Here is a 26,522-nt window from a genome sequence, read left to right on the forward strand (position 1 = left end):
TGAGTTGGCACACTTGAACTTTTAAACAAGATGCTTAGAGTGTCCTCTCACTAATCAGATATGTTTTAAAATAATTCCTCTCTTGAATGTCTCTCCTATACCCCCATCCTGGATTATGGGCAACTTCACTTGGGCTAAAATCCAAGACTAACATTTGTATTCTTAATCATTCACAGACTTTACTTTTCAAAAAGTTGCACTACTTTGCTGGACTATCTTAAATGAATTATACTAATTAAAACAATCTTGAGCTTCAAATGGCCTTCAAATACTTTCATCATCCTAGTCAAGTGGTTAGTCCTTTTAGAAAACAATTGAACCTGTACCCTTAAAATAACCCAATAACGAGGAGAAGGAAAACAAATAATGTAGAAAAGACAACGCAATTCTTACTCACTTAAAGAAAATACGATTAAGAATCTTAAGACAAAATTGCTTTTGTTCTGTTACTGCTTATGTATCTAGGCCACCATCCTAAAACATTGACTATACTTAAAATATTACTTAAAGTATTTGCTGTTTCAATATACTGAGTGCTTTATTTTACTAATTTTCAGTTAATATCATACATTAACAATTCCCCTAACTACCTGTAAATGCTTCGTGTAGTCAATAACAATATGTTTCTGCCTGAAAATTATTACATTATATCTGCCAATGAAGGATTTTGGTTGAACAAGTTTTCTTCTCTGAAGATTTTAAAATGCTTTACAAAACAAAAGAACCTCGTAAGCTAAAAAAAAAAACACAACTCCAAAAACCAATATGAGGTGCATGGGCTACTCCCTCTCCTTTAAAAGTAAAATCTGAGTATCTCCCTTTATACCATTTTGTTAACATAATACCAATCAAAATCAAAGTTGGAAAATAAGTAACCTAATTGCTCCAGGATCCCTGGAACTTTGCCAGGATTCCTGAAGCACAAGTGTGCGCCCATGCTTTGCAGCACCAATACCATAAATCCAAAGCTTCAAAACATTTCCACAGATACTGTACTTATGCTGCAAAATGCATTATGCTGCATGCAACAGTTCCAACGTTTTCAGGAAGTGCCTGCATTAGGCAGTTCGTTCACATGCATGCTGGAAAAATGGCCAAGATTTCTAAATGCACAGCCACGTGTCCAAGGCAAATCCAAGAGTTGTTCAACATATGGGCTAGCCTCTGGCCTTGTTGAACAGATCTGGAAGTCGCAACAACCTGTGTTTACCTGCCATCTTTTCCATGGCCCGGCAATCTCTCTCCCTATCCCACTGGGCATCCTGCGTATGTGCTACGTGTGTAGGTGACTAAGCAGCGCACAGATGGAAGTCACTCAGTTCCCATCTGATGGCCTGCAGGAAGAGTGGCAGGGAGAGGGTCACCCCAACAGTTCACAACCTTTGCCACCACTGAGCACAAAGGGAACAGACCACAGGCTGCCTAACACCCCTGGGAGGAACGGCAAACTGCCCCGAGCTACCTTTCCTTACAGGGAGGAGACACGGAGTCACATTCACATGCACTCCTTCTGCACACAGGCAAAAAATCCAAGGTCTCACAGACCATCAGATTTACAGCGCACAAATCTACTATACTGGGCAGAACGAGACAGTCTGACCATCGGGGGAAAGGAAGAAGCAGTGTTGTGCTGTACAGCCTCCCCCCCAGAAGAAGTACTGTGCCCAGCCAGAAAGCCTCAGTACTGTTCACAGGAAAACTTCTCCACTGCATGATGCTTCTGGCCGTGCTCCAGGCGGTAGGTATCTCCAGAAAATGTTTGGAAAATATTTTAAAAAGCTGATTCCACCTCGACAACATTTTCCGGAAGAGTTAAAGAACAGGGCCTATAAAACTGTTTTTGCATGTGGAGCTATGAAATCACCATTCCAATCAATTCTGTCCAACCCTTCTTCCATCATTTCACACTGTTCTCACTCCGCATCACTATAATAGCAGAAACTCTGAAGCAAAGCCATTAAGAGGTTTCAACCTTTTTTTTTTGGCAATGGTTTTCTAAGAGATTCATTCCAAGGCGAATAAAGTAAAGTAAAAAAATATCCTCCCACAAACTCTTAACTTACTCTTGCAGAGTTTCCACTCCTTTTTCCTTATATTGCAGCTCCTGCTTCATCTGTGCCAATTCTCGTTTTAGCCTAGAAAGCTGAATATAACAAAATAATTTAAAGGAATAATATGTAACAGAAACTTTCATAATAAAAATAATTGTTCTTCAAATACAAGATCTTAAGTTACTTTAAAAAATTGGAAGTGATAATCTAAGTTCTCTTCTCTTTTTGCTTTAAAATTTACATTAAAATAACGGGAGAGTTTCTGAAATATCATAAGACCCAATCAAACAGCAGTCACAACATTCAGCTTTCAAAGTATCAGTTTTCCTCATCTATTCTATTGGTTTTCTGTCTCCAGTAGCTTATGCTAACAGCTAGCAAGTTTCAATCCATATGATTTTTCTTCTCCCCTTGTAGCAGATAGACACCTCTCAACTGTCTTCAACTCTTTAGTCAACTTAAAAAAAAGACTGAACATTCAATGCTGTTAATTTTTCATCTGGGAAAACAAAATCACTGGCAACAGAACTGGCTCCTCTCCCAGAAATGGCAGCATGATTTTCTACAGTTATTTTCATATTGTCCTGCCCTCTCAATCCCCCCGCCAATTACCGTGATGCAACTAGCGAGCATAAATCAGAAGTGACAAAGCAGCGATGTCTCCATAAACATATTTTTGATGTTTTATGAAAACATTTACCTAATAGGTTAGGCACACCTTAGAAGAGCGCTATCAGCACCAAGAATGATCTGCAAATAAATAGCTTCTTGGCCGCCAAAGCTGACAGATACCTGAGGGCAATGGGGGGAGGAAGTTGCAAGGGACTACAAACAAATGGGGGGAATGGAGGTGTTTCAGCGTGTGGTGGTGAGGCGTAAGACTGAACTGAAAGGCCAAAGAGGGGCAGGGACGGAAGAAAAAAGCTCTCTTCTGAAGCTATCAAACTTGGTACTTTTTCTAAAATTTACCCAGAGCGCTCTTGATTTTCACATGTGCGTCAACAAGTGACAAATAAAATAAATGACAGAACTGTGACTATAAAAGAGTAAAAAAGAGTAAAAGAAAATTCCTACATACCCAGGCACAGATTAATTTTGTCAGCTCTACTCCAAGAGTGAGGGGCTTCACAGCAGTTCCGGGGATGCAAACCAGGACTGCCAGAGTCCCACCATCCTGCGTGGCCCTCCCTTCCCTATGTGTTCTGGCCCCTTCCTCAAAACTCATCACACCAGCCCCCAAAAAACTCCTGTTCCCTCACCAACTCTTCCAACACTCACCAGAAGTAAAAATGAAAAATGCATCACGTACACAAACACTTTATAGTGCATATTTTATTCTACTACCTGAAACAACTCAATGCCTACGCACACATTCAGTTAAACAGGTTATCCTATGCACTTAAGAGATCATTTTGTTTTGACATGCAGGACCAGAGAAAAATAGTCGTATAAGTGAAGACCTTATTTATTTTTTTAAAATATTATTTATTTAAATAAGGCTTATTTTCTTGTTTAGAATATGCTGACATTTAGAGTATGTAAAACAAGCAAACACTAGTCAGCATGCAGTAAACATATACAGACAGAATAAATGCCTCTGAAGGGTGGTGAACAGGATTTATTTTCAGAGGCACTCATGTGAAAAGTGGTCACTACAACAAAAATGGAACACTATCGTGCAAAGATAAGTATTTTTCATTTATTTTGTGAGCCGAGTGCCTGGCATGCTAAATCCTATTTTATCCATTAATAAAAAGAAACATACAATTTAGAAATAGATTCTAGAGCTTAATACTATAAACCGCTTTTTATAATTGTTTATGACTGCTGTATCAATTTGCCTGAAACCAATGTGCAGACTTTAACTCTTTGCTAAAGCAGCATGGGAGAAATTCAAGAAGTCAACTCTTCTCCCTTTAGCAAAGACGGTACCAAAAGCATGATTCTAGTTTTTTTTTTTTTTAAAAAAAAAAAAGAAAAACAAAAATGGAGCATTTTTATTACAGAACTGCCTATCACTGTCAGAATGCTTGAACTCCCCTCCCCTCATAGAGGAGCTCTGGCCAAATCAGCTAAAAAGTTCTATTTGGCCAACACGTCTACTGAATTGTGAACAGATTTCCAAATAAATGGCTAAATCTAGAGTTCAGTGACATCCATGGAACCCCACTGAAAATGGGTAAATGGGAAAATATGAAGACAGTGGGTTTGAACTACACTTAATCAAGAAAGAATTTGGCTGCAGAGTATTTACTACTTGTGGCAGTTCGCACAGAGAAAGCCATTTCTGAAAGCCTGGCTGAGTTTGCCTCTGACATCCACGACAAAAATCTTTATGCTTGTGACATGGAAAAAGCATTACTTTGCAAGTCACTCACAACATAGACTCATTTGAATAGAACAATAGGTCAGAATAGGAAAGCATTTTTTAATATTGTATTTCCAAAAATGCATGCAACAGCCAGTGTAAATGCTAAGGTAAAAGAAAAACACATAGTCCCCCTTCCCTTTTCCATGCCTAATTCATATTTTTACAAAATGAAAAAAGATTACTCACTCTGTCACGACGGCTGGCTATTTCTGCTTTAATCTGATATGGGTCATACTTGGTATTAGTTGAAAATCCAGAGAATGCTAAACAGATGGAAAACAGTATTTTACATTATTTTTTTCTTCTTCAATACACTTGTTCAGATGTGGCACCATTTAATAGACCATTGCATTCATTCTTTGTGTTACAAGTCACTAGGTTTTAAAATAATCCTCTGTGCTAAACTACAGCTGAAGAATTATCTTTGGTCTGCCTGAATTTTCTTTTGTCCTGAAAACAACAACAATTGTATATAGCAGCACTGCATGCCTAAAAGCAACTAGCTTCCATGACAGGATGGTGGCATTTACTGATGCAAGCAATCTGTGTAACCCTAACAATTGCTAATTGCTTCCTAGGTATGTTGACGTAACAGTATGATAGGGACTAAAGTAACAAAACTGTTGTCAGAAGAAAATTCAATCAGCTATGAAAAAAGTTGCCTCCTAAAGCAACAGTGTAGGGAACCAACACACAGATCAACCTCTGGCAACTGAGCTCTTAACACAGCGTAGAGTCAGGCAATGATTTCAAGCTGTGGCATTATAAGCTAAATCCTAGTCAGATGAAGTAAAGGTCCTAGAGGATAGGCTGGGCAAGACCAACCATGATTTGTTGAGTGAGCCATTCATGGCAGCACTGGCCCACTGAAAAATGCCTGGTATGCGAGTGGATGGGGTTGTGCTGTTAGACCTACCATCCTTCTGTGGAGCTGAAGGCTGCTGCTTTGAAACCCACATCCATGTCTGTGTTGCACCGAGCCTTTAGACTCTCCAAAGAATACTGCAACGCCAAGGTCATGTCAAGCGTGCAGGAACTTGCCAAAATGAGTAGTCATGCCTGGACTAATTCTCTAAATCCAGGATTTTCTATGGAGTTTTTTTTTTTTTTGAACAGTGCTGATCACAACTGAGTCACAAAACTGCTGCATGGGCACCTCCCTGCCAACCCACAACCACTGAGCTCACACCACCTCCCACTCATGAGCACACGACACTGAGTCAATGGCAGCACCCACAAGCAAAGACCAGGAAAACAGTTTGTGGAGTTTTAATTCTTTTAACGCAACAAGCAGTGGTGGAGGCAGGAATATTCACAATATAAGCACCCAACTTCGGCTATTTAATTGCCCTTGAATTAGGAGCCTAAGATTTCTGTACAATAAATGGAGAAGCAAGCATCCCAGAGTGGAGTGGAGGAGCCGAATTAAGAAAAACAAGTGGAAAAGCCTTGAAAAATCTTGAGTTGACAGCATGATTAATCCCCAAGGGGATTTTTTTTTTTTAAATGTACCATCTGACTAATCAGCCCATCCCATTTTCTCAAAACAGATGTATATGACCTCAAACCAATATAAAATATATTAAAACATCTGTAGAAAATGAAAATAATTTTTCACCCCAAAAAGGTTTTATTTAAATGATTTTACAGTATTCATTATCAATTCTACAGATATACCTAAAAAAAAAAACCTATCAGAAGATTGAGAAACATAAAAGTCAATTGACATTAGCATTTGCATTCATGCTACAGATAACCTCCAATTTTGTCATTTTCAGTCATACTTTGTTGCCGTTTCAAGCAACTTGTTTTTCCAAGAGCTTTAAAAGTATGAAAAACAGGTTATATTTTTCTAGTATGTTATCTTCAACAGAAGTTTCTTTCTGTATATTCACCTGAAGTAATTCAACAAAATATCCCACAGAACTATTGCAAATTTTCAAAAAAAAAAGCCCAAGCTCCTAGAAAAGGATTGTAATAAATGTATATTTAGATTTTATAATCTAAAAAAATACTGATGACACTATCTTTTACCGTATTCCAAATCTTTAAACATTAGTTAAACACACTTTAAACAGTAATTTCTTCTTTAAAATTTCTTTCTTAATAAGAAAAAAAAAAAATCAATCTTTCTTAATAATTCTTAAGAAACTTGAACATAACAGGGAGAATTAAGGCTAGTTACAACTATTCAGTTATGTCACAAACTAAATCACAGAATATATATATTTAAAACTGAACAAAAAGATGAGATAATCCCAGTTCAACAGCAGAAGAACACTTGGTCAAAGACCATCTGGGATACTTCAGCCCTAGAAAACATCTTTTATTCAGGATTTTGGCATACATATGAATTACCTTGGATTAATAAATACCACTGGATCAGTACCTAAACACTTCTATCCAGATGCCTGCTTTAACCTCCCCCTCCATGGTCAGGTTTCTTGGATATTTTCAGAAAGGGCTAAGCAGAGCTTCCCATACTTATCAAGTACTTGGCATTTACCAGCAAATCCTGCAGTTAAACAATGGCTGTACATGTGGTGACCACTGAAAAGCGTTTCCACGTGGCTGGTGGGTATATCCATTTTATACACTTCTTTGAACTAGACCGTTTTGACTCTTCAGCAAAGACACCTTTTCCTGTTGCACCAGCCGACAGCCATGACAGTGGTGCAACAACATCAGATTTCAGAAAAAGTGTATCATCTACTGCAAGCTACCGGAGACATCTGAAGAATGAAAAGGGCAGGAAATCAAGGCTCTACGACCTACACCATCAGCATTAGGATCAGAGGCTGGCATTCAAGAATGAGGTGCGCTAATGAAACACCGCTTCCTACTTCGGGGGCAGAGGTACTCTTGACCACAACACCTTGTCCCTAACTCTTTATAAAGTCAATAAACCAACCACAGATCCGCAGAAGGCTTCCCCTAAGCTGATGGTTCCTCTGCCATGTTGAGAGTGGAATAACGTATGAATTTAGGAGTGCAAGTAGGTGGCTGGTCCAGCAACATTCAGTCTCGTCTTTGTTGCCTTGCATGAAGCACCACTATGGCTGGCTCCGAGATGGCTAGAGATGCTAGCTGGGATATATCCCTGTTTAATGGTAAAAAGGCATATTCTAACAGACCTAACAGGAAATGGAAGTCCCTGAATAGCAAAGTCAAAGGATAGCGCCTCACTTCTGTAGTCAGGATCTTCATTCAGAGAAGAACCGAGTGATGGAAACACTTCACCCTATTTCTTACACCACATGCTGTGAGGGGTAGGTAGGTAAATCAAGAAAAGACTAGCAAACTCACAGCTGGCGTAAGAACGGCTGTCATCCTCACACATTTTGTGCAATTGTTGATATTCTTCTTGGGCTAGTTCAAAACGCTGCTGCTTTATTTGGTAAATCTCCTTCTTGGCATTGAGTGCCTCCTGGGCAACTATTAAATATTCCTTTAGCATGCGTTCCTGCTCCCTTCTCCATTGCTCCCTTGGGTCCTCAATTTGTGTGAGCTCTATGGAGAAAAGCATAAAAAAAGAAATTTGTAAGACACTTTATCCCACAAAGTACAAATCATTTTGTTAAGGTCTGTTTTCAAACAGCACTTAACACTACAGTGCTCAAAATCACTCCAGCCTGGACAAGAAGAAAGGAAGGATGCAGACTGGAAGAACAGGAAAATAAAAAAGGCATTTAGATTTGATTCTTTTCTTTACAAACTAGAGCAAGCCCAAAGAAAACAGTGTTTTGGCTCCAACCTTCCCTTGTAGTCAACCTGAAAATTCTGAGAACTACCTAAAAACCCAGAACCACATAGGAGAGTGAAAGGTATCTCAATGCTTAACCCGTAACTCTATAAATGGTTGGAACAATCTTAAGATACTACATACAACTTCACAAGTATAACATCCTGAAAGGTCAGTGACTACACCTGTGTAATTAAGAAGAATAAGGTCATTCAACAGAAAAGTTAGCATTTTAATCAAAAATCCATAAAAGCATTTAAATTGCTTCTTTTTTTGTCTTAAGAAATAGCACTCTCATGCTTTCCCTTTCCAGGGTTTAAAACAGTTCGTATTCAAACACAAATCAAAAACAGGTTTCCAGTACAAAATCTTTCCCTTATATACTGATTTTCAAAGTTATTACTGTACAGCAATCTCCTTGCAGTTGCAAAGACATTTGAGGAGGACACATGCATTAAAATCCTAAAAAATTATCAGTTCATTTGTTTTCTTTTTGAGGTGATGCTCAAGCTAGCAAACATGTTTTACATGAGGATGTCCATATAAAGTCTTGTGTTTTAGTGAATATTAACTTCTGATGATTGAGGCTTTACCGGTAAGAAGCTGCTGCAGATGCCATGTCAGTGTTCAAAGCAGTGGCAGAACCTGCAGCACGGTCAGGAGGTAAGCACCCAGTCATTTTTTCCAAACTTTGTTTCCCATGAGAGATGAAAGCCAGTTACGTTTTGTATTAATCTTGTGTAAATAATTCAGTATATCGGTGTCAGTGATGAAATAAGAAACTATAAAAGACTGAGCCCAACACATTAAGAACTCTAATGGTGTCAAGGTCACGCTAGCAGCTCCACCATTTGAGAGCCATCTGAAAAAGTACATAAACAAAAACACGAAGCTCATCTATGAACAGTACTTCCAACAGATTTGTGTATTAGGTTCCTAATAACCTTTTCTCTCAACAGCTGTAGCTTTCCTTTCCCCACAACTCCTCACATTGCAACACTATAAAGATTGTGTCTATAGTTCTGCAATTTCTCCCCAATCCCAGGGACGCTCTATTCCTGCAGCACCTCCTGGCTCCAATGCCCCCACACCACCTCTGCAGTCCAGGACAGGATGTGCTGTGGCTTGTTCCAGTCTCCATAAATCCTTCTCTGCATACAGGGCAAGCAGAAGAAAACAGAGTTCACACTGTAGCCCATCCTTTACTGAAGGCATGATAATTTGCAATGCTATCTCATCTGTCCATAAGTATTCCTGAAATCTGTGCAAATTTGATATTCCTAAAACTGCTAATCCCCTATGGAAACTATGCAGAAATTAATAAATATTTACCAGACAGAAAAGCTGGATCCTAGTAAGTGTCTCTTTTTGAATAGGAAATTAATAGTTCTAATCTCAATGAACAGCTTAGGCTAAAATGTTATGTTGTATCACACATTAAGCTTCTGAGGTCCTATACTACAACAGGGCACTGCATCTCTTATCAAGTTATTTCAGAAGCCTTCTCAAAAGCTCGCAGCGTTCTTCTGAGGCAGAAAACTTCTTCAGTACAGTAGTGACTTTCTCTTCTGTTTTACAAAGTATAGAGGCTTCACTTTGCCCTGGATTTCTACACAAGCTTGCCCTGTAACAACAAAACTAAAGCTACGTTGTATGATAAAATTCACTTACTTCATTTCTTTATAACCAATTTAAAAAAAAAAAATACTATAGTAATTCAAGAACAGCCCCAGACAAATGCAGAGAATATATTATTCCCTCACTGGGGAATGCCCAACTGGTTAAAGGAGACTTCAAAGGCTCCCAAGACTCTGAGGAGGAGGGAAAGGAATTCTGCGGCTGGCAGCCGCCAAGGTTTTTAAGCAATGGTTGGACAAGAGCCAAGAGCAGCTTAGTAAGGGTGTCAACAAAGTACTGAATTTACAGAACAAGATGGAGATCAGGGTTGGAAGCACCATTGAGATTTATAGAAGATTCCTCTGTTCCTGGGGTTTTTCAATATAAATGGAAAGTTATTGCCTAGAAATCTTTTTATTACTTTCTGGGTAAACAAACATAGCAAGAGGCTTGGAAAAATCAGATGTATTACTGTTTTCTTTTAAAAGGTGCAAGGGCAAAAAGCTTCAGACAGTGCACAAAGCGTGAGAGGTCCCTGGTAAGCATAAGTTTAGAAAGACTCTCTTTGAATTATCCCTTGCATTTTCTCACAGTATTTCTTGAAACCAAAGCACTTCTGTTTTGTCAATTAACACAGAACTCCAATGCTGTATAAAGCCACAAAAGGCAGTCCGAATGTTTTCACATGGAAGTTGCTGTTCCAAGTATTTTAGACATAGTTCAGAATACAATGTAAGGGACTCATTTCAGAAAAACATTTCTTCAGTTCCTACACCATCTCTGCCACTTGCCTAACACCATCTCATGACGCACGTGATTGTCTACTCATTAGTTCTCACTTCTACAAAGGAGGTTAATGCAGTCTTGATTGGTACCTTTGTTGTCCACAGTTTAAAATTGGACCAAGTATCCTACTAATTTTTGAATAATGATTATCCAGCTATAATATCAACTCTGATCCCTCTGAATATAAATCTTGCTTGTATATGCAAGCACTGTATTAGCCTAAGGGTGACAAACCCATTTTGCAGTGACGGTTGAATTACCATTTAGGATAATATCTGTGGGCTGCAAGTAATTAGTTATCATGAAAGAAACAAATTTTGCAACCTTGTTAATTGCAGAATGATTCCTTTCACTCAGTTCGGCACTGGGCCTATGAAGTTGCTATCCCTCTGTTCATATATTAGCTTTATTTAATTCCTAATATGATTAGCTTTACCTTCCCAGACCCATTTATATTAATCTTCTCTTTCTGTGCCTTCTCACTGAGCATTTGGGAATTCAATTTCTCTCTGCAAAGACTCTCTTCTACAGTTTTTGCTCTCTATTGCACAGAAAAAAAATGCAAGCCAGATCTGACATGCCTACAATGATTAATATCCTTTCTGTAAGTTCAAACTTGACGTCCGTGGTAAGGCAGCTAATAACAAAGAATGAAAAGCAAAAGGGACTGATTTCTCTTGCATGTGATGGTGATTGTTACTCCTATCAAAGATGCCTATCGGTAGGATGCTTTAGTAGTTTTTTTAGTCACAGCGTTGCAATGGGAGTTCATGTTCTACTCATTATCTATAGGGACTCCTAAAGCCTTTTACAAAGTTCAAGAAAAAAAAGAGGAGTTGCCAATATACTTGTTTGTATTTTTTTTGATATGGGCATTCACGCACATGTACATATGTTGGTGCAAGTGCATTCCATTACCATACTCCGATGTAAACCTCACTTTTTATTAAACTTCAACATTAACTACAGTTACCATGACAGTTTACATAGCAATCATTAAGCTACTACTTCTTTTAAACAGAGTTATTTTAAGAATTACCTAACAGTCTCTATTTATTGCCTTTCAATTGTCTTGGCTATCTATCCTTGTGATCAGTGCATTAACAGCTCTTTAAAGTTTATTATTTAATTTGTGATCTTTGTTAATTTCACAACAAGTAAGTGCCTGTGTGGGTCAAACAATATCATGGGAACATCTATTATTCTGTTGTTTTTTTTTTTAAATAAGAAGTTGTGAAACCACAATACACAAGTAATTCCAATCATGGCAGGAAGCCAAAACCTATTTCTACACTTTCATTTTTTAATTGACTAGATTTCAAGAAGATAGTATTGAGGTTGTTTTTGCAGATTATACTATTTACCATTGCTGTGATAGCCCATATAACTACTTTCTTCTTTTCTCCCTCCCCGTCAACTGCCAATTCCCACAACATTGAAAGCATTTACTCATTAGTGATAAGAAGCTTAATGATAGCAGCACAACAGTAACAGCAGCAGTAGTACAAAGCTGTAAAGATAAGACCTTTTTTTTAAAAGTAGAACTGGCAAATGTGCCAGACAGTGGCGATACAAAGCTCAGCAATACTCCAAAATGCTGGAAGTTTCTCCCTTAGTTTCCAAAACAGACATCCGTTGTCTTTTTGATAGCACTTTGTACTGTATTAAAGCATAAAACACACATTGCTTAAGAGAGGATGAGATTATTGTATTTCATAGTGCTTCTAAGTAAAAATCAGCACTTTTCTCTCAGAATGTATTTTGTTTTTCAATATAGAAGAGTGAACTATGGATTACTAGAAAAACAGGAAATATAAGAGTATAGCACAAAAATCTTCTTAACTGACATATGACAAAAAGCAACAACAAAATTACTGATACTGCATAGTATGACAAAGCAAAACAAAACAGTTTGGTACACTATAACTCAATCATAGGTTGTAAAATTCTTTACAAATGGGAGAAGGATTGTGCCCCCATTTGAAAGATGAGAAAACAGATACTGCAAGAAACTACTTGCATACATTTTCTCAATGTAGCATGAGGTACATAAATGGTATCGGAAACAAAGTTAGTGCCATCAGTTAACATCAGCTTGCTAGGATTCCTAAAAATAATCATGCATCTACTCACGATTTATGTGGTCCATATAATAAACTCCAATCTGTTGATCATAAACAGTTTCCCATCCTAAAGGAAGCTCATCACCGACACAGTCAGCAAACGTCAATGGCTTTGTAATCCTGTAAAAATAAAAATAACACAAATAAATACAAAAGGTGCAGAGTTTATAGTGCAATGAATGTTATTACATGTTTTGAAGATACCTCCACCATTTGATCACAAACTAGTTATGCTGCTTAGGAATGTGCTAATAATTACAAACATACAGTTTCAAAATAAAATTTCATTTAAATATGCTGACAGATACTCCCCGAACAGGTAAGACAAGCTTCTCCCTTGAAGCTTCTATGTTTAACAGTTTAATTACAATGGCATGCAGTCCTGCCAGTTTTCCTCCCATATTACAGAGAACACAAACATTTAGCACCGCTGCTAAAAATTACTAGAAGCTTTATAGGCTTTAACTTCTTTAAGGTGTCAAAGCAGTATAATTGTTTGTCCCTAAAAAAAGAAATAGAATTTAAGAAAGCACTATATAATAGATTTCTTCTCTTTTCAATTACATATTTCCAACTATTAATGATATTCTCTTGGTCCAATCCCATCCAAATTACTTCCTCTCCCTCAAAAAGAAGAGACAAACAAATGTCTCTAAAGAATTCTGAAGCCATTAGAGCAGAAATAGTAACTAGTAAGTTACAGCATTACCATCTAGCAGCTTAAAATACCACACCCCTTGCTAGGCAAACTCTTCATAGACCAGGGGGTAACAGTAAACCAAAACAGCAATTTCAGTATTGACAGGAATGTTGAAAATACTGGGTTACAAATTCTACAGAAAGACTTTAAACCAACACTGTTCTAGAATATCAAGACATATAAAAAAAACTAGGAAGAACAAATGATGCAAATAAAAAAATCCATAACGTTTAGTTGAATCATGTCTATTTCCCAAATCATTTTAATCGTTACTTAACCCCTATGATAATGTTTTCCCCTAAAAGCTGCCATAAAATTCCTTTGCAGAAAAGCTATTAATATAGTCCTTTCAATTATACATGGGATATAGATCCAACACCTTCAATATTCATTTGTTGAGACATTTCTAATATCTTGAATGATGACAGCTTTGCAAAGATTAAATACATGCATTAATTCAGGGACTGACTTAAGTTCAACATAACCTATGGCATAATACTGTTTGGCGTAAAATGGAAATTCTGTTTGTATGTTATAATACCCAATTAAGGCTTCCTGACAACAGATTTGGTCTATGCTTACAAATACACTGCAGAATACAGAGATGATTGGGACTGATAATTGCACTTCGTCTGATAACACCTGTCTAAAACAGTAACTTTGTCTGAACTAAAACATGTCTGTCTTGAACCAGAAGTCCTTCCCCACCCCAAAACAAAACCAACCAGAAGAATCCAATGGCAAAGACTTCAAATGATGGAAATACTATTGCGGCTACATTCTAGCTATTGCAATGGTCCAGTAAGCACACCATCCACTAACAAAAAGCATGTAACTTCACACACAGCAAACAGAAAAACTGCATTTACCTGCCTCCTAAAACTATTTTAGTATTCTTGAGATTAAAGTGTTTGAAATCAACTGTAGTAGAATAACAAAAAAAAAAAAAAAATCCTTGCTAGCTTAAATGTAACATTTTAACAGCTCTGTACAACAGTACAAAGAGCAAGATATTTAGGTCAAATAATAAAGAGCTCGATCATATGCTATGGATTCTCACACATGTCTAAACAGTTTAATAAGATGAAGCTGTATATAAACTTGTGCACCACTATTTAAAGTAAAAATTTTCCATTACTGACAAATACATAGTTTACATCATGTAATCATGCAAATCCAAAGCTGCTGTATTCAAGAAAGAAGATGTTACTATGGACTGGCATTCTTTCAGTAATTCATCTAGCAGTCAGGCAAAATACTGCCAAAATACTTCTGATCTCCCTGGAATTCAGTCAAATATTAAAAATATAACGTGCAGCATTTTTTCTTAAACTCTCATGGTTTTGTTCTGAAGACATCATGTTTACAATTTCTCAAAGTAGTCTAGACATCAGCTCCTAAATTACCACACTATAGACAAGATTTTCTTTGGAATGAGTTATGAGACATGCTTGCCTGTTATACAAACACACCCTCACCCTTTATTCGCAAATAAAACCTGCACATGATATTTTAACCTTTCACACTACAAGAACTTTAATTCAATGCTCTCCGTGATCCCACCAGGGCTCAGGCTTCCAGGACAAGGACAACGCTGACTTTCTGGAAAAGGGAGACTGAAGAAAGCCAATGCCTCTGGTCTAACCAGTTTTCATTCCAATGTTATAAAGCATGCATGAACAGTTTAATTAATGGTTTTGAAGGAAACCTTGTAAGAAAAAGGACACATATAAAGCTGTCTTCCAGATATTCAGACCATTATTAACTTGATGTTGCTCATTTTAAACTATATTCAAAGTTGCTCCAAATTGGATTCCCTTCAAACAAAGCATAACGTCACATTGATTCTTAATTCAGTCACATTTATATCTACAGCTTGAACCTCCTTCATTCAATTCATCTAGGTCAAAACATGCAAAGCCTGAACTAAGAATTGGAAGTTTCTCCCTGTGTTTTGCACTGGTTTAACTAAGTCATCTGAAAAAATACATTTCTAGTTTAACCAGCACAACTCTTGAGGACAAGATTTTTTTTTTTTGCAGTTAAGGAAACTAAGGGTTTCCAGAATAACAAAGACAAAATGGAACAGATATGGATATTGGAGGTCAGCCACAAATTACAGCAGTAGACTGCTGAAATTAAGTATCTTCTGGAAATACTGCTTTACCCTGTTTTTTTTTTAAGTAGCTTAAGCACTGTAAAATAGGACAGGTCTTTTCTGCTTCTATATAAAGAATTGTACAAGGTACAAGTACATCTGTTAAAACATTTCAAAGCATTAAAATAAAGACAAAAAACTTTTTGAAGCATTATAAAGACAAAGACAGAATAAAAACGCCACCATCTTTAATTAAATAAAAAACAGGGCAGCCCTGAACTATGCTATTCACAGTAGTAAAGAATAACTAAGGCATTTTATCTGTCACCAGTGATCATCTCCTGTCCCCTCCACGAGAACTGGTAGACACTAGTAAGAAGGTTCTGAACTTCCAGGTGAAGACAGAGTTCCTCTGGGACCAGTTTACAACATTAACTGGTTGTGGCCATTGGATCTATAGCCCAGGTACAAGTGACAGTTGTCCATGCAGGCCAATTTTGCATGTATCAAACAGCCAACCATAACTTCAGATTAACTGATTTGCTGATTCTTCATTATCTTGAAACGTTTACCCTTTCCAAAAGTAATGATGCTCTTCAGTCATTAGGCACCCAATCTTTTCTGCTCTGAAACCCTTCAAAAGCAAATACAGAAACACTGTAAGAAAGCTTCCATAACCCAAATCCTGCACACCAAGCTGAGAGAAAAATCTTTGAGCGTTATCATGCGCCTTGGGTCTGTCACCTCTAACTCTGCCGAAATTAAACGTTTTCATTAAGAAGAAATGGAATTGTGGTATTTGCATGCAGTAAAACAGACATATCTGAAAACCCAAGTTTTATTAATATTTTCTCTGCATCAATTATCAACCCAAACAGTTAGAATACTGAAACTACAAAATAAAACTGAATAGTTGAATAAAACTGTTTCTGACTAAGTGGTGTTTTTCCTCCTCCTTGCATACTTATTTCATATCTTTATCCATTACCCATACATGGAAGGATTCCAGAATACATTACTACAGCTTTCTGAATATGCATCAGCAACAGATTTTTCTTGAATGCATCAGTTCATGGTGGGGAGTGGGTGGGAAGGAAAGAAGACAGCAAAAGGCAATGGCTAAATACCATTTTAGATAAATTACTGCAAAACTGCTCTCAGCTTTAGTATAACTTTGTTAACAGAATCTAATTTTAACCCCCAAAAAACCCACAGAAAACCTCAACCCTTAAATAATAAAGGAACACTTCTGGGTTCAAAGAAAAGGCATACTTCAACTCTCCAAAACACCGACAGCAACAATTTCATTGTCGTGGATTTTCAAAACCAGAACCAGATCACTGAAAACACAAGGCATCAGAAAATACTAGATCAGATCCTCAGTCTTCCCATGGCCCTGATGCCACATCAGAGGGCCCTGGCTGCTTGAAATCCCTAGGTCTAATTGAGCAAAACTTCCCCTGGGAGGAACCAAATTAAGACAAACAGAGCCTGTTTTTGCAAGCTCTTGAACAGGAAATCGAAAAGGTGTTTCCAAAGTAGAAACGCCGCTGCAAACTAGCTGCTGTCTCTTTGACAACGTATAGATGTCTAAATTACATCCAGGGTCACCTTATCTTCCAAAGTGGGCCTGGATTAAGAGGAAAGCACTAACCATGAGGATTAATTATGAAAAAGAACCACCAAGGTCTGAAGAAAAGCCACCATTTGTAGAGGAGACAGAGGGAAGGATGCAAGAACAGCAACTGCCAACAGTGCTTTTATTTTTGTTCCTGATTTTGGTCAGGTCCAACAGCAGAGGCAGAAAATGTCTAATAAAATTTGATACTCCTCAACAGACAACTAGGAAAAACATTCTCTTAAATCTGATCTCATTCTGAATAGCTGTTTAATGGGATAGATGGTTTTGCCTGACAAATGCAAATTACAGGCTAGGAAACTGTATTAATTCACATTACGGATCTGAAAAATACCAGGCAATTTAAAAATGAGTAACAGTATAACTAGAAAAGAATTAAACATTCTGATAAATCTAGCAATAGTTTATCCAGAGTAAAGTATTACGCTGAGTATATTACTTAAGTATCACAAGGCAAGAAAGAGAAGGCAAAATGAGAAATCATGCACACACTTAAAAGCCTTCAGCCAGACATTTTCTTCTTACCTCCCTTCAAACATGAATTTAAGTTACAGCCATTGTTATAAAATTCAACTAATCCTCTTGTCTTGTATCATAGCTCTTATTCCCTCCAATCGCACAGCAAAAAAACCCCCAAGAAACTGAGCAGGAACGGAGGATGATTTTTTTTGTTGTTTCACAGACACGGGCAAGAAGAGCCATTTACACTGAGGGGGAGAACAGCGTGGTTGCTGTTACTTCGTTTTTAAAGTCACACTGCAGTCCTGGAGGCACTTCATGGACATCCTCCACCACCGTAGCTCGGGCGTGGGCAGCTCCGGGCCTGCAAGACCTTCTCTGTGAGACACAGAGAGGGTCTGTGGCCACCCAGCTGTGCCATGACCCCCCCCAGCAGCCCCCACCCACCCAGCTCCTCCAAGCAGGCTGCCCTGAAGAGACCACCCCCCTTCGCAGCGGCCACTGCCTCCCGCCCCACCAAGCGGGACAGGGACACGTCCCGCACACGCTGCCTGACTGCTGAAGCAAGGAGCTTCCTACACGCTTCAGAAAGAGCCGGGCACCAGACCCACGCAGCCTCACCTCGCAGCAGCACGCACCAGCCAGGCGTGGGCCGTTTGCAGCAAATGCCGCCATCAACTCCAGACCCCCTCTTACCGCACTCTGGAGTACGCCATGCTTTTCCTCACTGTCCGTCCTCTATTACGGACTCAGCTCTTCTCAAGCAGCCAAGTCATAAAAACGAGCTGGATTTTGAAATAACGTTTGGCAAATTACATACTGACTGCTTAGTCAGAAGTACAACAAAGTTCATCAAACTATATGTATATTTTCAAGATAAAAATCCCTTTGAACTTTTTTCTTAATCCAAATGTTATATCTTCATTTTACTGCATAATTTAACCTTGAGTTCTGAATAAAATAACTCACTGAACATCTACTCAATCCTTCATTAAAATAAATCCGCAATACAGATGGCCAGACAGAAACTTGCACAAATGAGATTTGTGCTCAGGACAAAGACTTTAAGAAGGTAACTTGTATTCAAAGGCATCGCTGGGATACATTTCCCTTAGAAATAAAATGCTACCCTACAGCAAGGAAATAACAACACCAGCTCTTCTAAAGGTCACTTGCAATTCAGTCTTTTTAAGATCACACTGTATTTTGCAGTAATTTTCATTCTTTTTGAAAAACAACTGCAAATAAGCACATGAAAGAGTGCTAATAGTGTCAAATCAGTGTATTTGATTCAATTAACTTTACAGTACCATAAGCCAACACAGCATACATCAATGTGCAAAACAGAAGGCACAGGATGACATTAGCCAGCTACAGTAATGAATCAACACCTTTAAGTGTGGAGAAAAATGTGTGTTCATTATTAGATGATTTTTTAAATTTTTTTTTGTTTAAAAGGAAACAACTGCCTTTAACACATGGTATTACAAACCTGGACAATCTATGCTGAGACAGCTGACAAGCATGTCACTCCCACAAATATTGGAGTTATTTGTTGATCACCACCTCCTGAGCCATGGTTTGCCACTGTTTACAGTGTGGCAAACAAGCTGGTGGCAGTTCCTTTTAACCTCACTCTGTAAGCTACAGTGCTTCAGGAGCTGGGCAGAAAGCAGCTCTAACATCTGTGCAACCGGGCAGCATAGGTGGTAACTTCATCAGCCATCCTATTCCTCAGGCCCTTGCTTTACAGCCACCTTAGCTTATGTGGACGAAGTAAGTGGTATCAGCGATCTACCTTTTTTGTGACCTTGTGATGAAGAAAACCATTCAGGAAAAATGGAAATAATGAGCACGAGTACTCTATTTTGGCGCCCTAAACCTGAATGAAATTATTTTATTTCATACAGCATTTCAGATCATCACATCTTGTGTTGTGCACTACATTGAATCATTTGACTCCAAAACAGAAAGAATTCACTTTTTCATGCTAGGCAGTCCCTTTACTTTTTTTTAAAATCTCACTAACACTTTTCTGATGGACAGGGTATTTTACACATATTAGATGAAAACTGTTCATCATACATAACATATTTTCTGCTACATACAATGCTAAATAGGACAGGTGGCCATGAAAACCCTGAACGTTAGATTTCATGATGCAAAGGCACCTACTGTATGAATAGGAGATAGCCTATATGATTTGTTAACTTAAAAGAAGTAACAGAAGTTTATATTGCCTACTTCAAACACCTACATAAATGTACCTGAGGACTCCCTCTAACCTCCTTCTGTTCACTATTAGAGAAACAGTAAGCATTAACTAACAAACAACGACGGAGGAATAATATACTTCTGTTTTTATTCCTTACCATACTCCCAAAACAGCTAAGAAATACTGGCTTAATATGTTGAAACATAAAATAAAATGCTACGTCCAATTGCAGCTCTCGCATGACTTGTCTGGCTGCTCAGAAACTCCTGAAACAGTTCCACACAAGCAGCCAAGTCTTCCAAGCAGCTATCCATTTCTTAACAGCAGCTATGATCCATATCCAAATTCAGGACACAAGTATTATGGGAAATTCTTACTGAAAATATACGCGCATTTCATCAAGACGACTGAAATTCCTCCTTCAAAAATCACAGCCGGGTTAAAAGCCAGTGCTTTTAAGAAAATTGCTTTTGTTTCTATACTTATTTTTTTACAGAGAATAAACAATTAAAAAATGGGGGCAGAGGGGTTAAGTAAGACTGTCCATAAGCGCTTTAAAACGTGTTTTGTTTATGTATGCACAGATAGCCCAAAGTTACAGGCAACTGTAGAAAACCGCCAGCCAGAACCTAAGATTAGCATCAGAGCAGAGGCAATCGCTGGAGGGGCTGGCTGAAGAAAGGCAGTCTGGGCAGCAGGTGACTTGACATCTAGACCAGAAAACAGACAAAATTGCATATGGCAGCTGGGAATAAGCCGTAAGAGGAGGACAAAAGCAATTAGGAAACTACAGTTCTACTAAACTGATGTCAAATTGGACCTTCATATTGAATATGTTCGTAGCTGGAAACAGTAACAATCAAGATACTTATGACTTTTCTTTTGCCAATCCTAATAAAGCTGCCTTTGTTACTCAAAATCTATAAATATTTACAAGATCTTCTTAAGGACTTGGATATTGGGAGAGACTTCAAAAAAAAAAAAAAAAAAAAGAAAAACCAAACAGATAACAATCAAAAGCCTAAATTGAAAGATAAGGAAAACTTAATGGGGAACTTCAGAATCTGAGAAGCAAGCTGAATTCTTCCACCTGTGTAAGAAGCCTAACATGACATTACACCTGTCCAGACATAGCACAGCTTTATAGTGGGCAAGTAAAGCAATGTTCTAGCTTTCTAGTTTCACTGATTCTAAATCAACATCTATAACTTTTTCACCAATTTCTGTGAATAACAGTGTTTTCGAACTACATGCTATTGGTAATTGAGGTCCTAGCTAGTACAGGCCAGCCCTGCAGATTACCTCTTTATTTCTTCCATCCTGCAAACCGCAACTCTGCAACTTTCTGCTGGAGAAGAGCAAGTCACACAGCTCCCGGATTTCTATGTCCTCAGTACATACTAAAGCCTATTTCTAGGTTCAGTTCAGTCTAACAAACTGCTTGGCAGTTGTACCCTTAGTTTTAAAACAACTCTTCTCATTTGAGAACTCAAATTTCTGACTAGCTTACTTGGGCACAGTCCTGCCCACCAGTTAACTAAACCATTGTAGAAGAGTCCCTGGGAGAGGTGATGAACTGCTACACCCTTACACAGAGGACTGTGTAAGTGCTTGTGTGTAAGTGTATGCATACACACACAAAACTGTTCTCTTCTGACTGCTGGTCACAACCTCTGCCTGCAGCTACCAGATGAAGAGGAAACACCTGTACTTTCCTAATGGAAGTCAGCTGAGCAAGGGTGAAAAGGTGCATCTGTGAGACCTTACAAGCAAGTTCTTGGCAATAAGGCCTTTGCACATGAACAAGAATAACGGGAAGAGTTCAAAGTAGGAAGAAAATGAAGCAGACAGAAAAAGGGAGGTCCCCAGCAGACTAGGAGGAACAAATGGGCCATAAAACTTCAAATTCAAGCCCATGAAGTTCCACGTGTTAGAAGAGAAGGATGCATCAAAAGAAGCTTTACGTCTCAATAACAAGTAACTAAAATGGTCTTAAATGCTGCAAGACACTATCATGCAGTGGAATACTTCCCGCAGATCTTGCAGGATCACTTCAAGTTTATATCAAAAAAGATTAGCACATCCTCACTATTGCATTGCTTCCTTCATTTCTAGTTTATTAAGGTATCTCGGCTATCTCTCGAATAGTACAGACGCAAAAGGGTAAAGTTCTTCAAAACTGTCTTCCCATCTGCTGTGTTCTCTCAGTAACCTCTCATGTCCTATATCCAGAAAGATTATGTCAGCATTTGCAGACTAGCTTGTTACTGTTAAGTCTGACCTTGCTAGACTAAACCTTTCTTCAAAATTTTAAGTCTATGTGATTATCCCAGACAGTATGGCAGAGATTGTTCTAAAATGTTCCAACAACTATTGGTAATTCAAGTTTCTGTACATTTGTAATGGTTGGGTCTGCACTGCTGAAGGCCTCCCCCCCGCTAAATTTATCATTCTTCTTTGCCAACTAGCCAGATTGGAAATAACTAAAGATATATATGTGTATGTATGTGTGTGTATATACATACACACACACATACACACATGCGCGATTTATTGATTTGTCCAAATACCATTAAAGTGTCAAATGACAGAGGCTTAACTTAAACGTTCTTCAATAAAGCACTGTAAAACACATCTGTGAGCAGATTATAGCTTTGAATCACTTTAGACAAGTTTCAGTCAGCAAAACTGAGAACCTTAGGTTAACTGGTAATCTTTGGGCCAACTAGAAGGCAAGTAGTTGAAGACACACAGAGGTTAACACCAGAATCTTGAGGTATATATGCAATTACATCCTGATGTGGTCTACAATTGCTTATTAACCAAAGAAAACCCTTCTCATACACTGAGAAGGCCCATCATGCTAGAATACATGCCAACTAACATGATACTAAAGGGATTTTATGCTTCTGTAGTCTGGGAGAAACAATGTTTTAAAATAGGCAATAGCCAAACTATACTTAACTACTAGTGTTCCCCTAGAGGTAAACTGAAGTTTAATGAGATTAGAAACAGACATCTGTCATGTCTATGTGCACAAACAAGCTCAGCACTACTATCAGTGAAAATTTAAGTAATTTGATGTTTTAAAATATTTTAAGCCCCAATCCTGCAAAAACTTACTATACTTGGAGTATATTCAATTAAATTCTACTGAAATTAATTTCATGAAACTATTTCGACCAATAAGTATTACTCAATGATACTAACAAAAGAGAAAACACATGTTAAAAGTTACCAGAAACCGCTTCTAGAGAAATGAAGCAGCAAGTGACAAACAATGGGAGGAAAAAGTAAATGCAACTGGACTGAGTACAAAACAATGGCTGGAAAAATATATATTCAAGAGACCATTCTTTTCAAGTCTCAGAACAAAGTGATGTGTAGATAAGTGCCAAAAGAATATGCATACCATGACTTCACATACATCCTATTAAAAACAAATTGTGAGGTAAAACAGTAAACAAATGCCTCACACTCAGAAAAGTCTACACTGCCAGCTAATATTAGAAATTCAAGAAAAGAGTTTCTCATTTAACCTTTCAGAACAGCTTTGCTCCTCCTTCTCCTCCTCCAGCCCACTTGACAACAGTGTTATACTTGTCCTGTATTTTTCCTAAAAGTACCACATATGGAATTTCTCAAACATGTTCAATTACCACATTCCTGGAAGGAATTTATGGACTCTTGTACCATTTCTGTGCAATGTCATCTAACGTGCTACTGCGCTGTCATGCACCAACTCTGCCTGTACAGCGGAGAAATTTTGCCTTGTAAAAGGCCACAGCCCTGGCCCCAAGCACCCCCTTAGTGGAGTGGGTGCACAGAGGGAAACCTGGGACCAGAGAGGGCATTACACTTTATTCCAGCAGACCGCTGCCCAAACTATGCCACAGATTTGGAAGCCAGGCTTTCCAGACTGCTTCTCTTCTTAAGTTTCTGAACTACATTAATAAAGCAGTACTTTACGTGGGAGTGAAAGACTGCAACTGATGTGACACACACACACGATCCAAGGGCACCATTTCAATCACTGGCCTGAAGAGCTACTAAGCTCGACTTAGCTCTAAGCAACTGAAGTGGAAATATGTTGACAGGATCTTTGATGCTTTTGGTTTCAGACTCCATTTCTTGCAAGCGGTGATCTATGGCAGTCACCTCATTATTTAAGGTTTTTCCGCTCTTCCAGGAGTTAGAGACCCTTAGTCAAGCACATATAAGCGCATGTTTCAGCTGCCTAGAAGTGGCGATGGACAAGTCATTAGTGAATGTTGACATTAGCATACACAGACAGACAGATAGACATCCTCAATCTACCTGCTTATTTAAAAGCTCTATATTTTAACTGGTATTACAAAAACAGTTAATGGTTACCTTTAAGGTATTAAAAGTGGTCTAAAAATAAACCCATTAAAGAAAACTGTGCTTAAAATGTGTCTTTTATTTTCCAAACATATCAGGAGATCTAACAAAAGAAACTGTATCTCCCTAAAATCTTTGCTTCTTTTATACCACTGGAGCAACAACCCCCCTGCTAAGTAAAATAATTTCTTTAAAGCCCAGTAACTACCTAAGGAAAAAAGCCATGGTTCTGCAATGTTTTGCTACATTTTCTTCGCCGCAGCTCACTCTTTGCCTTTACTTTAAAGTTACAGATATAGCTGCCAAACTATTTACATTTTGTAACATGCTAGTTTATATCATTTCTAAGCTTTTGATTCTCAACATTCTCAACCTACCAGTCACAAATACAAATTCATGTAAGCTACAAATATGTAATGCTAAGGCAGGTGTTGGGGAGAAGATTCCCTAAAATATGTACTTAAAATCTTACAACTGCTTCCACACTCCAGGTTGACCCCCTTGTCAGCCAGTAATTTTCAAGCTTTTAGTAAAACTTAGCCCCTGTTTTCCCAATATTTAATTATCCCAGCATTATTAACATTCCCCAAATACACTTGCCTCCTACGGTCCTCCTTAATGCTGACCCTGCAAACTAATGCAGTGTATTCCCCAATCACTATTAGTAATTTAGTAATATATCCTAAAGAAAAAGACAGTTCTACAGATTTATGTTCATCTGAAATTTTTTAAGAGGTAGAAGTTATGAAGTTTGATGCTATTACTTCTATGGTTGCCAGCAGTTGTGCAATATATCATATTTAAGCTTCAAGCTAGATCAATAAAGTATTTCCAAGTAAGTAATATGAGGAATTACTCATAATTTCACTGTCATGCTTTTGCCAAAATACAGGAATAAAAAATATTTTGTGAAAAATGCAGAGAAATCCAGCCAGATAATGTATTTTTTATGAATAATAATAGTACAATAAGGAAAAAAAAAATCTTAAGACAACCTGCTCAAACCCAATACAAAAAATATTTAGAACTATTAGAAAAATTAATTTTCAGAATAAGAAATTAAATCAAAGAGTGAGACAACAGAAGTAATGTGTTGGGTTTTTTGGGTTTGTTTTGTTTTGTTTTTTTTAACAGTATAAAATTTCAGATCTACCAAAAAAAAAGGGAAAGTAAAAAACAATCAACAGGAGATAACGCACAATTATAGAAGATACACCATGCCATCAAACCTACACTGATGTTAATTTGAACATAACTGAACATCCACAAGTAACAAGTACCTCTTGTACTAAAACAGTAGTGGAAATTAGATTAAGTTTATACAGTAACATACTAAAGAGACTTCAACAGTAGATGGCCTCCTCTTCTTCCTCCCCATCTCCCCTGACCGAGAAGGTTAAAAATAGAGGCTTCCGTTTCCTTAGATTATTTTGCTTTAAACTTTTCTAGAGCACTGAAATTAGCTACTTTGCCAGCTTCCTACATTTGTGTTAGAAAAGGAGGAGTGTTAAAAACACGCTTCCATTTACAGCAACTCAGGAAACCAACTTCTGTGGTTTGCATTATTATCATCATCTGTAAATGACAAGTCCCTCTAGAAGTTGTAGGTGTCTCTTCCAAAGTTTCCCTTTAGATATTGCTAACCCGAAGGCCCCCTGCACCACATAGTAACATATTTTGGGAGTAATCTTCTGTACTTGCATGTTTTTCTATATTTATGCATTCCTTTGCAGTTAGTAAACACAGATATTTTCAGTGCACAGCGTTCAATTCCCCATATGCAAGAGCAGCACCAGTACTAGGAAGGAGAGCTTAAGAGCCACAGAAAGTCAGCTCCAGATCCCTCCCTCCCAGCCCTGAGCCTTCGAGGAAGTCGGAGCCACAGGAAGCCTCTAACTTCTACCATGGCAGCACAGAGCAGCCCCAGCTGTCCAGGTCCATATTTCAAGGTCAGAAGGAACCACTGTCATCATCTAATTGACCTCCTGCATAATACAGGCCACAAAACTTTAGCTGGTAATTCTTGCATCTAGCCCAACATCTCGTGGTTGACCTAGAACATATTTTCCATATTGGTAAGAGCAGTGTTTGTTTATATTGAAAAAGATGTACATTGCAGAGTAAGTATCTGAACTGTTTATCTGGAAGTATTGCATATCAACAAACAAAAAGTAGCAGGTATCCAAATAGTGCTCTAGTATAAAGTTGTATCACCTACACATTACTATAATGCAGTGCCACCCATTCATCAGGAAGCCTGGTATGCTGTGTTAGGCATTGCCTCGTTAGGCAATTTTTTGATTGCTTCTAATTTTGCTAGACTGAAATCGTTCTGGCTGAAGTTTGTCCTCCTCAGGGT

General features: G+C 38.0%; 1 protein-coding gene across 2 annotated transcripts in view; it reads right to left on the reverse strand.

The window, feature by feature from the left end:
* Positions 1-26,522, reverse strand: part of WWC3 (WWC family member 3) — a 101,481-nt gene that overhangs the window by 50,206 nt on the left and 24,753 nt on the right. For both annotated transcript variants that reach the window (XM_075133375.1, XM_075133383.1), the window contains exons 2-5: positions 12,701-12,810; positions 7,729-7,932; positions 4,609-4,685; positions 2,064-2,143 (exon numbers count right to left, since the gene is read on the reverse strand). In XM_075133375.1, the coding sequence (XP_074989476.1) occupies positions 2,064-2,143; positions 4,609-4,685; positions 7,729-7,932; positions 12,701-12,810 (471 nt within the window). The remainder of the gene's footprint in view (positions 1-2,063; positions 2,144-4,608; positions 4,686-7,728; positions 7,933-12,700; positions 12,811-26,522) is intronic.

Source organism: Calonectris borealis, chromosome 1 (assembly GCF_964195595.1).
Source record: "Calonectris borealis chromosome 1, bCalBor7.hap1.2, whole genome shotgun sequence".
Lineage (NCBI taxonomy): Eukaryota > Metazoa > Chordata > Aves > Procellariiformes > Procellariidae > Calonectris > Calonectris borealis.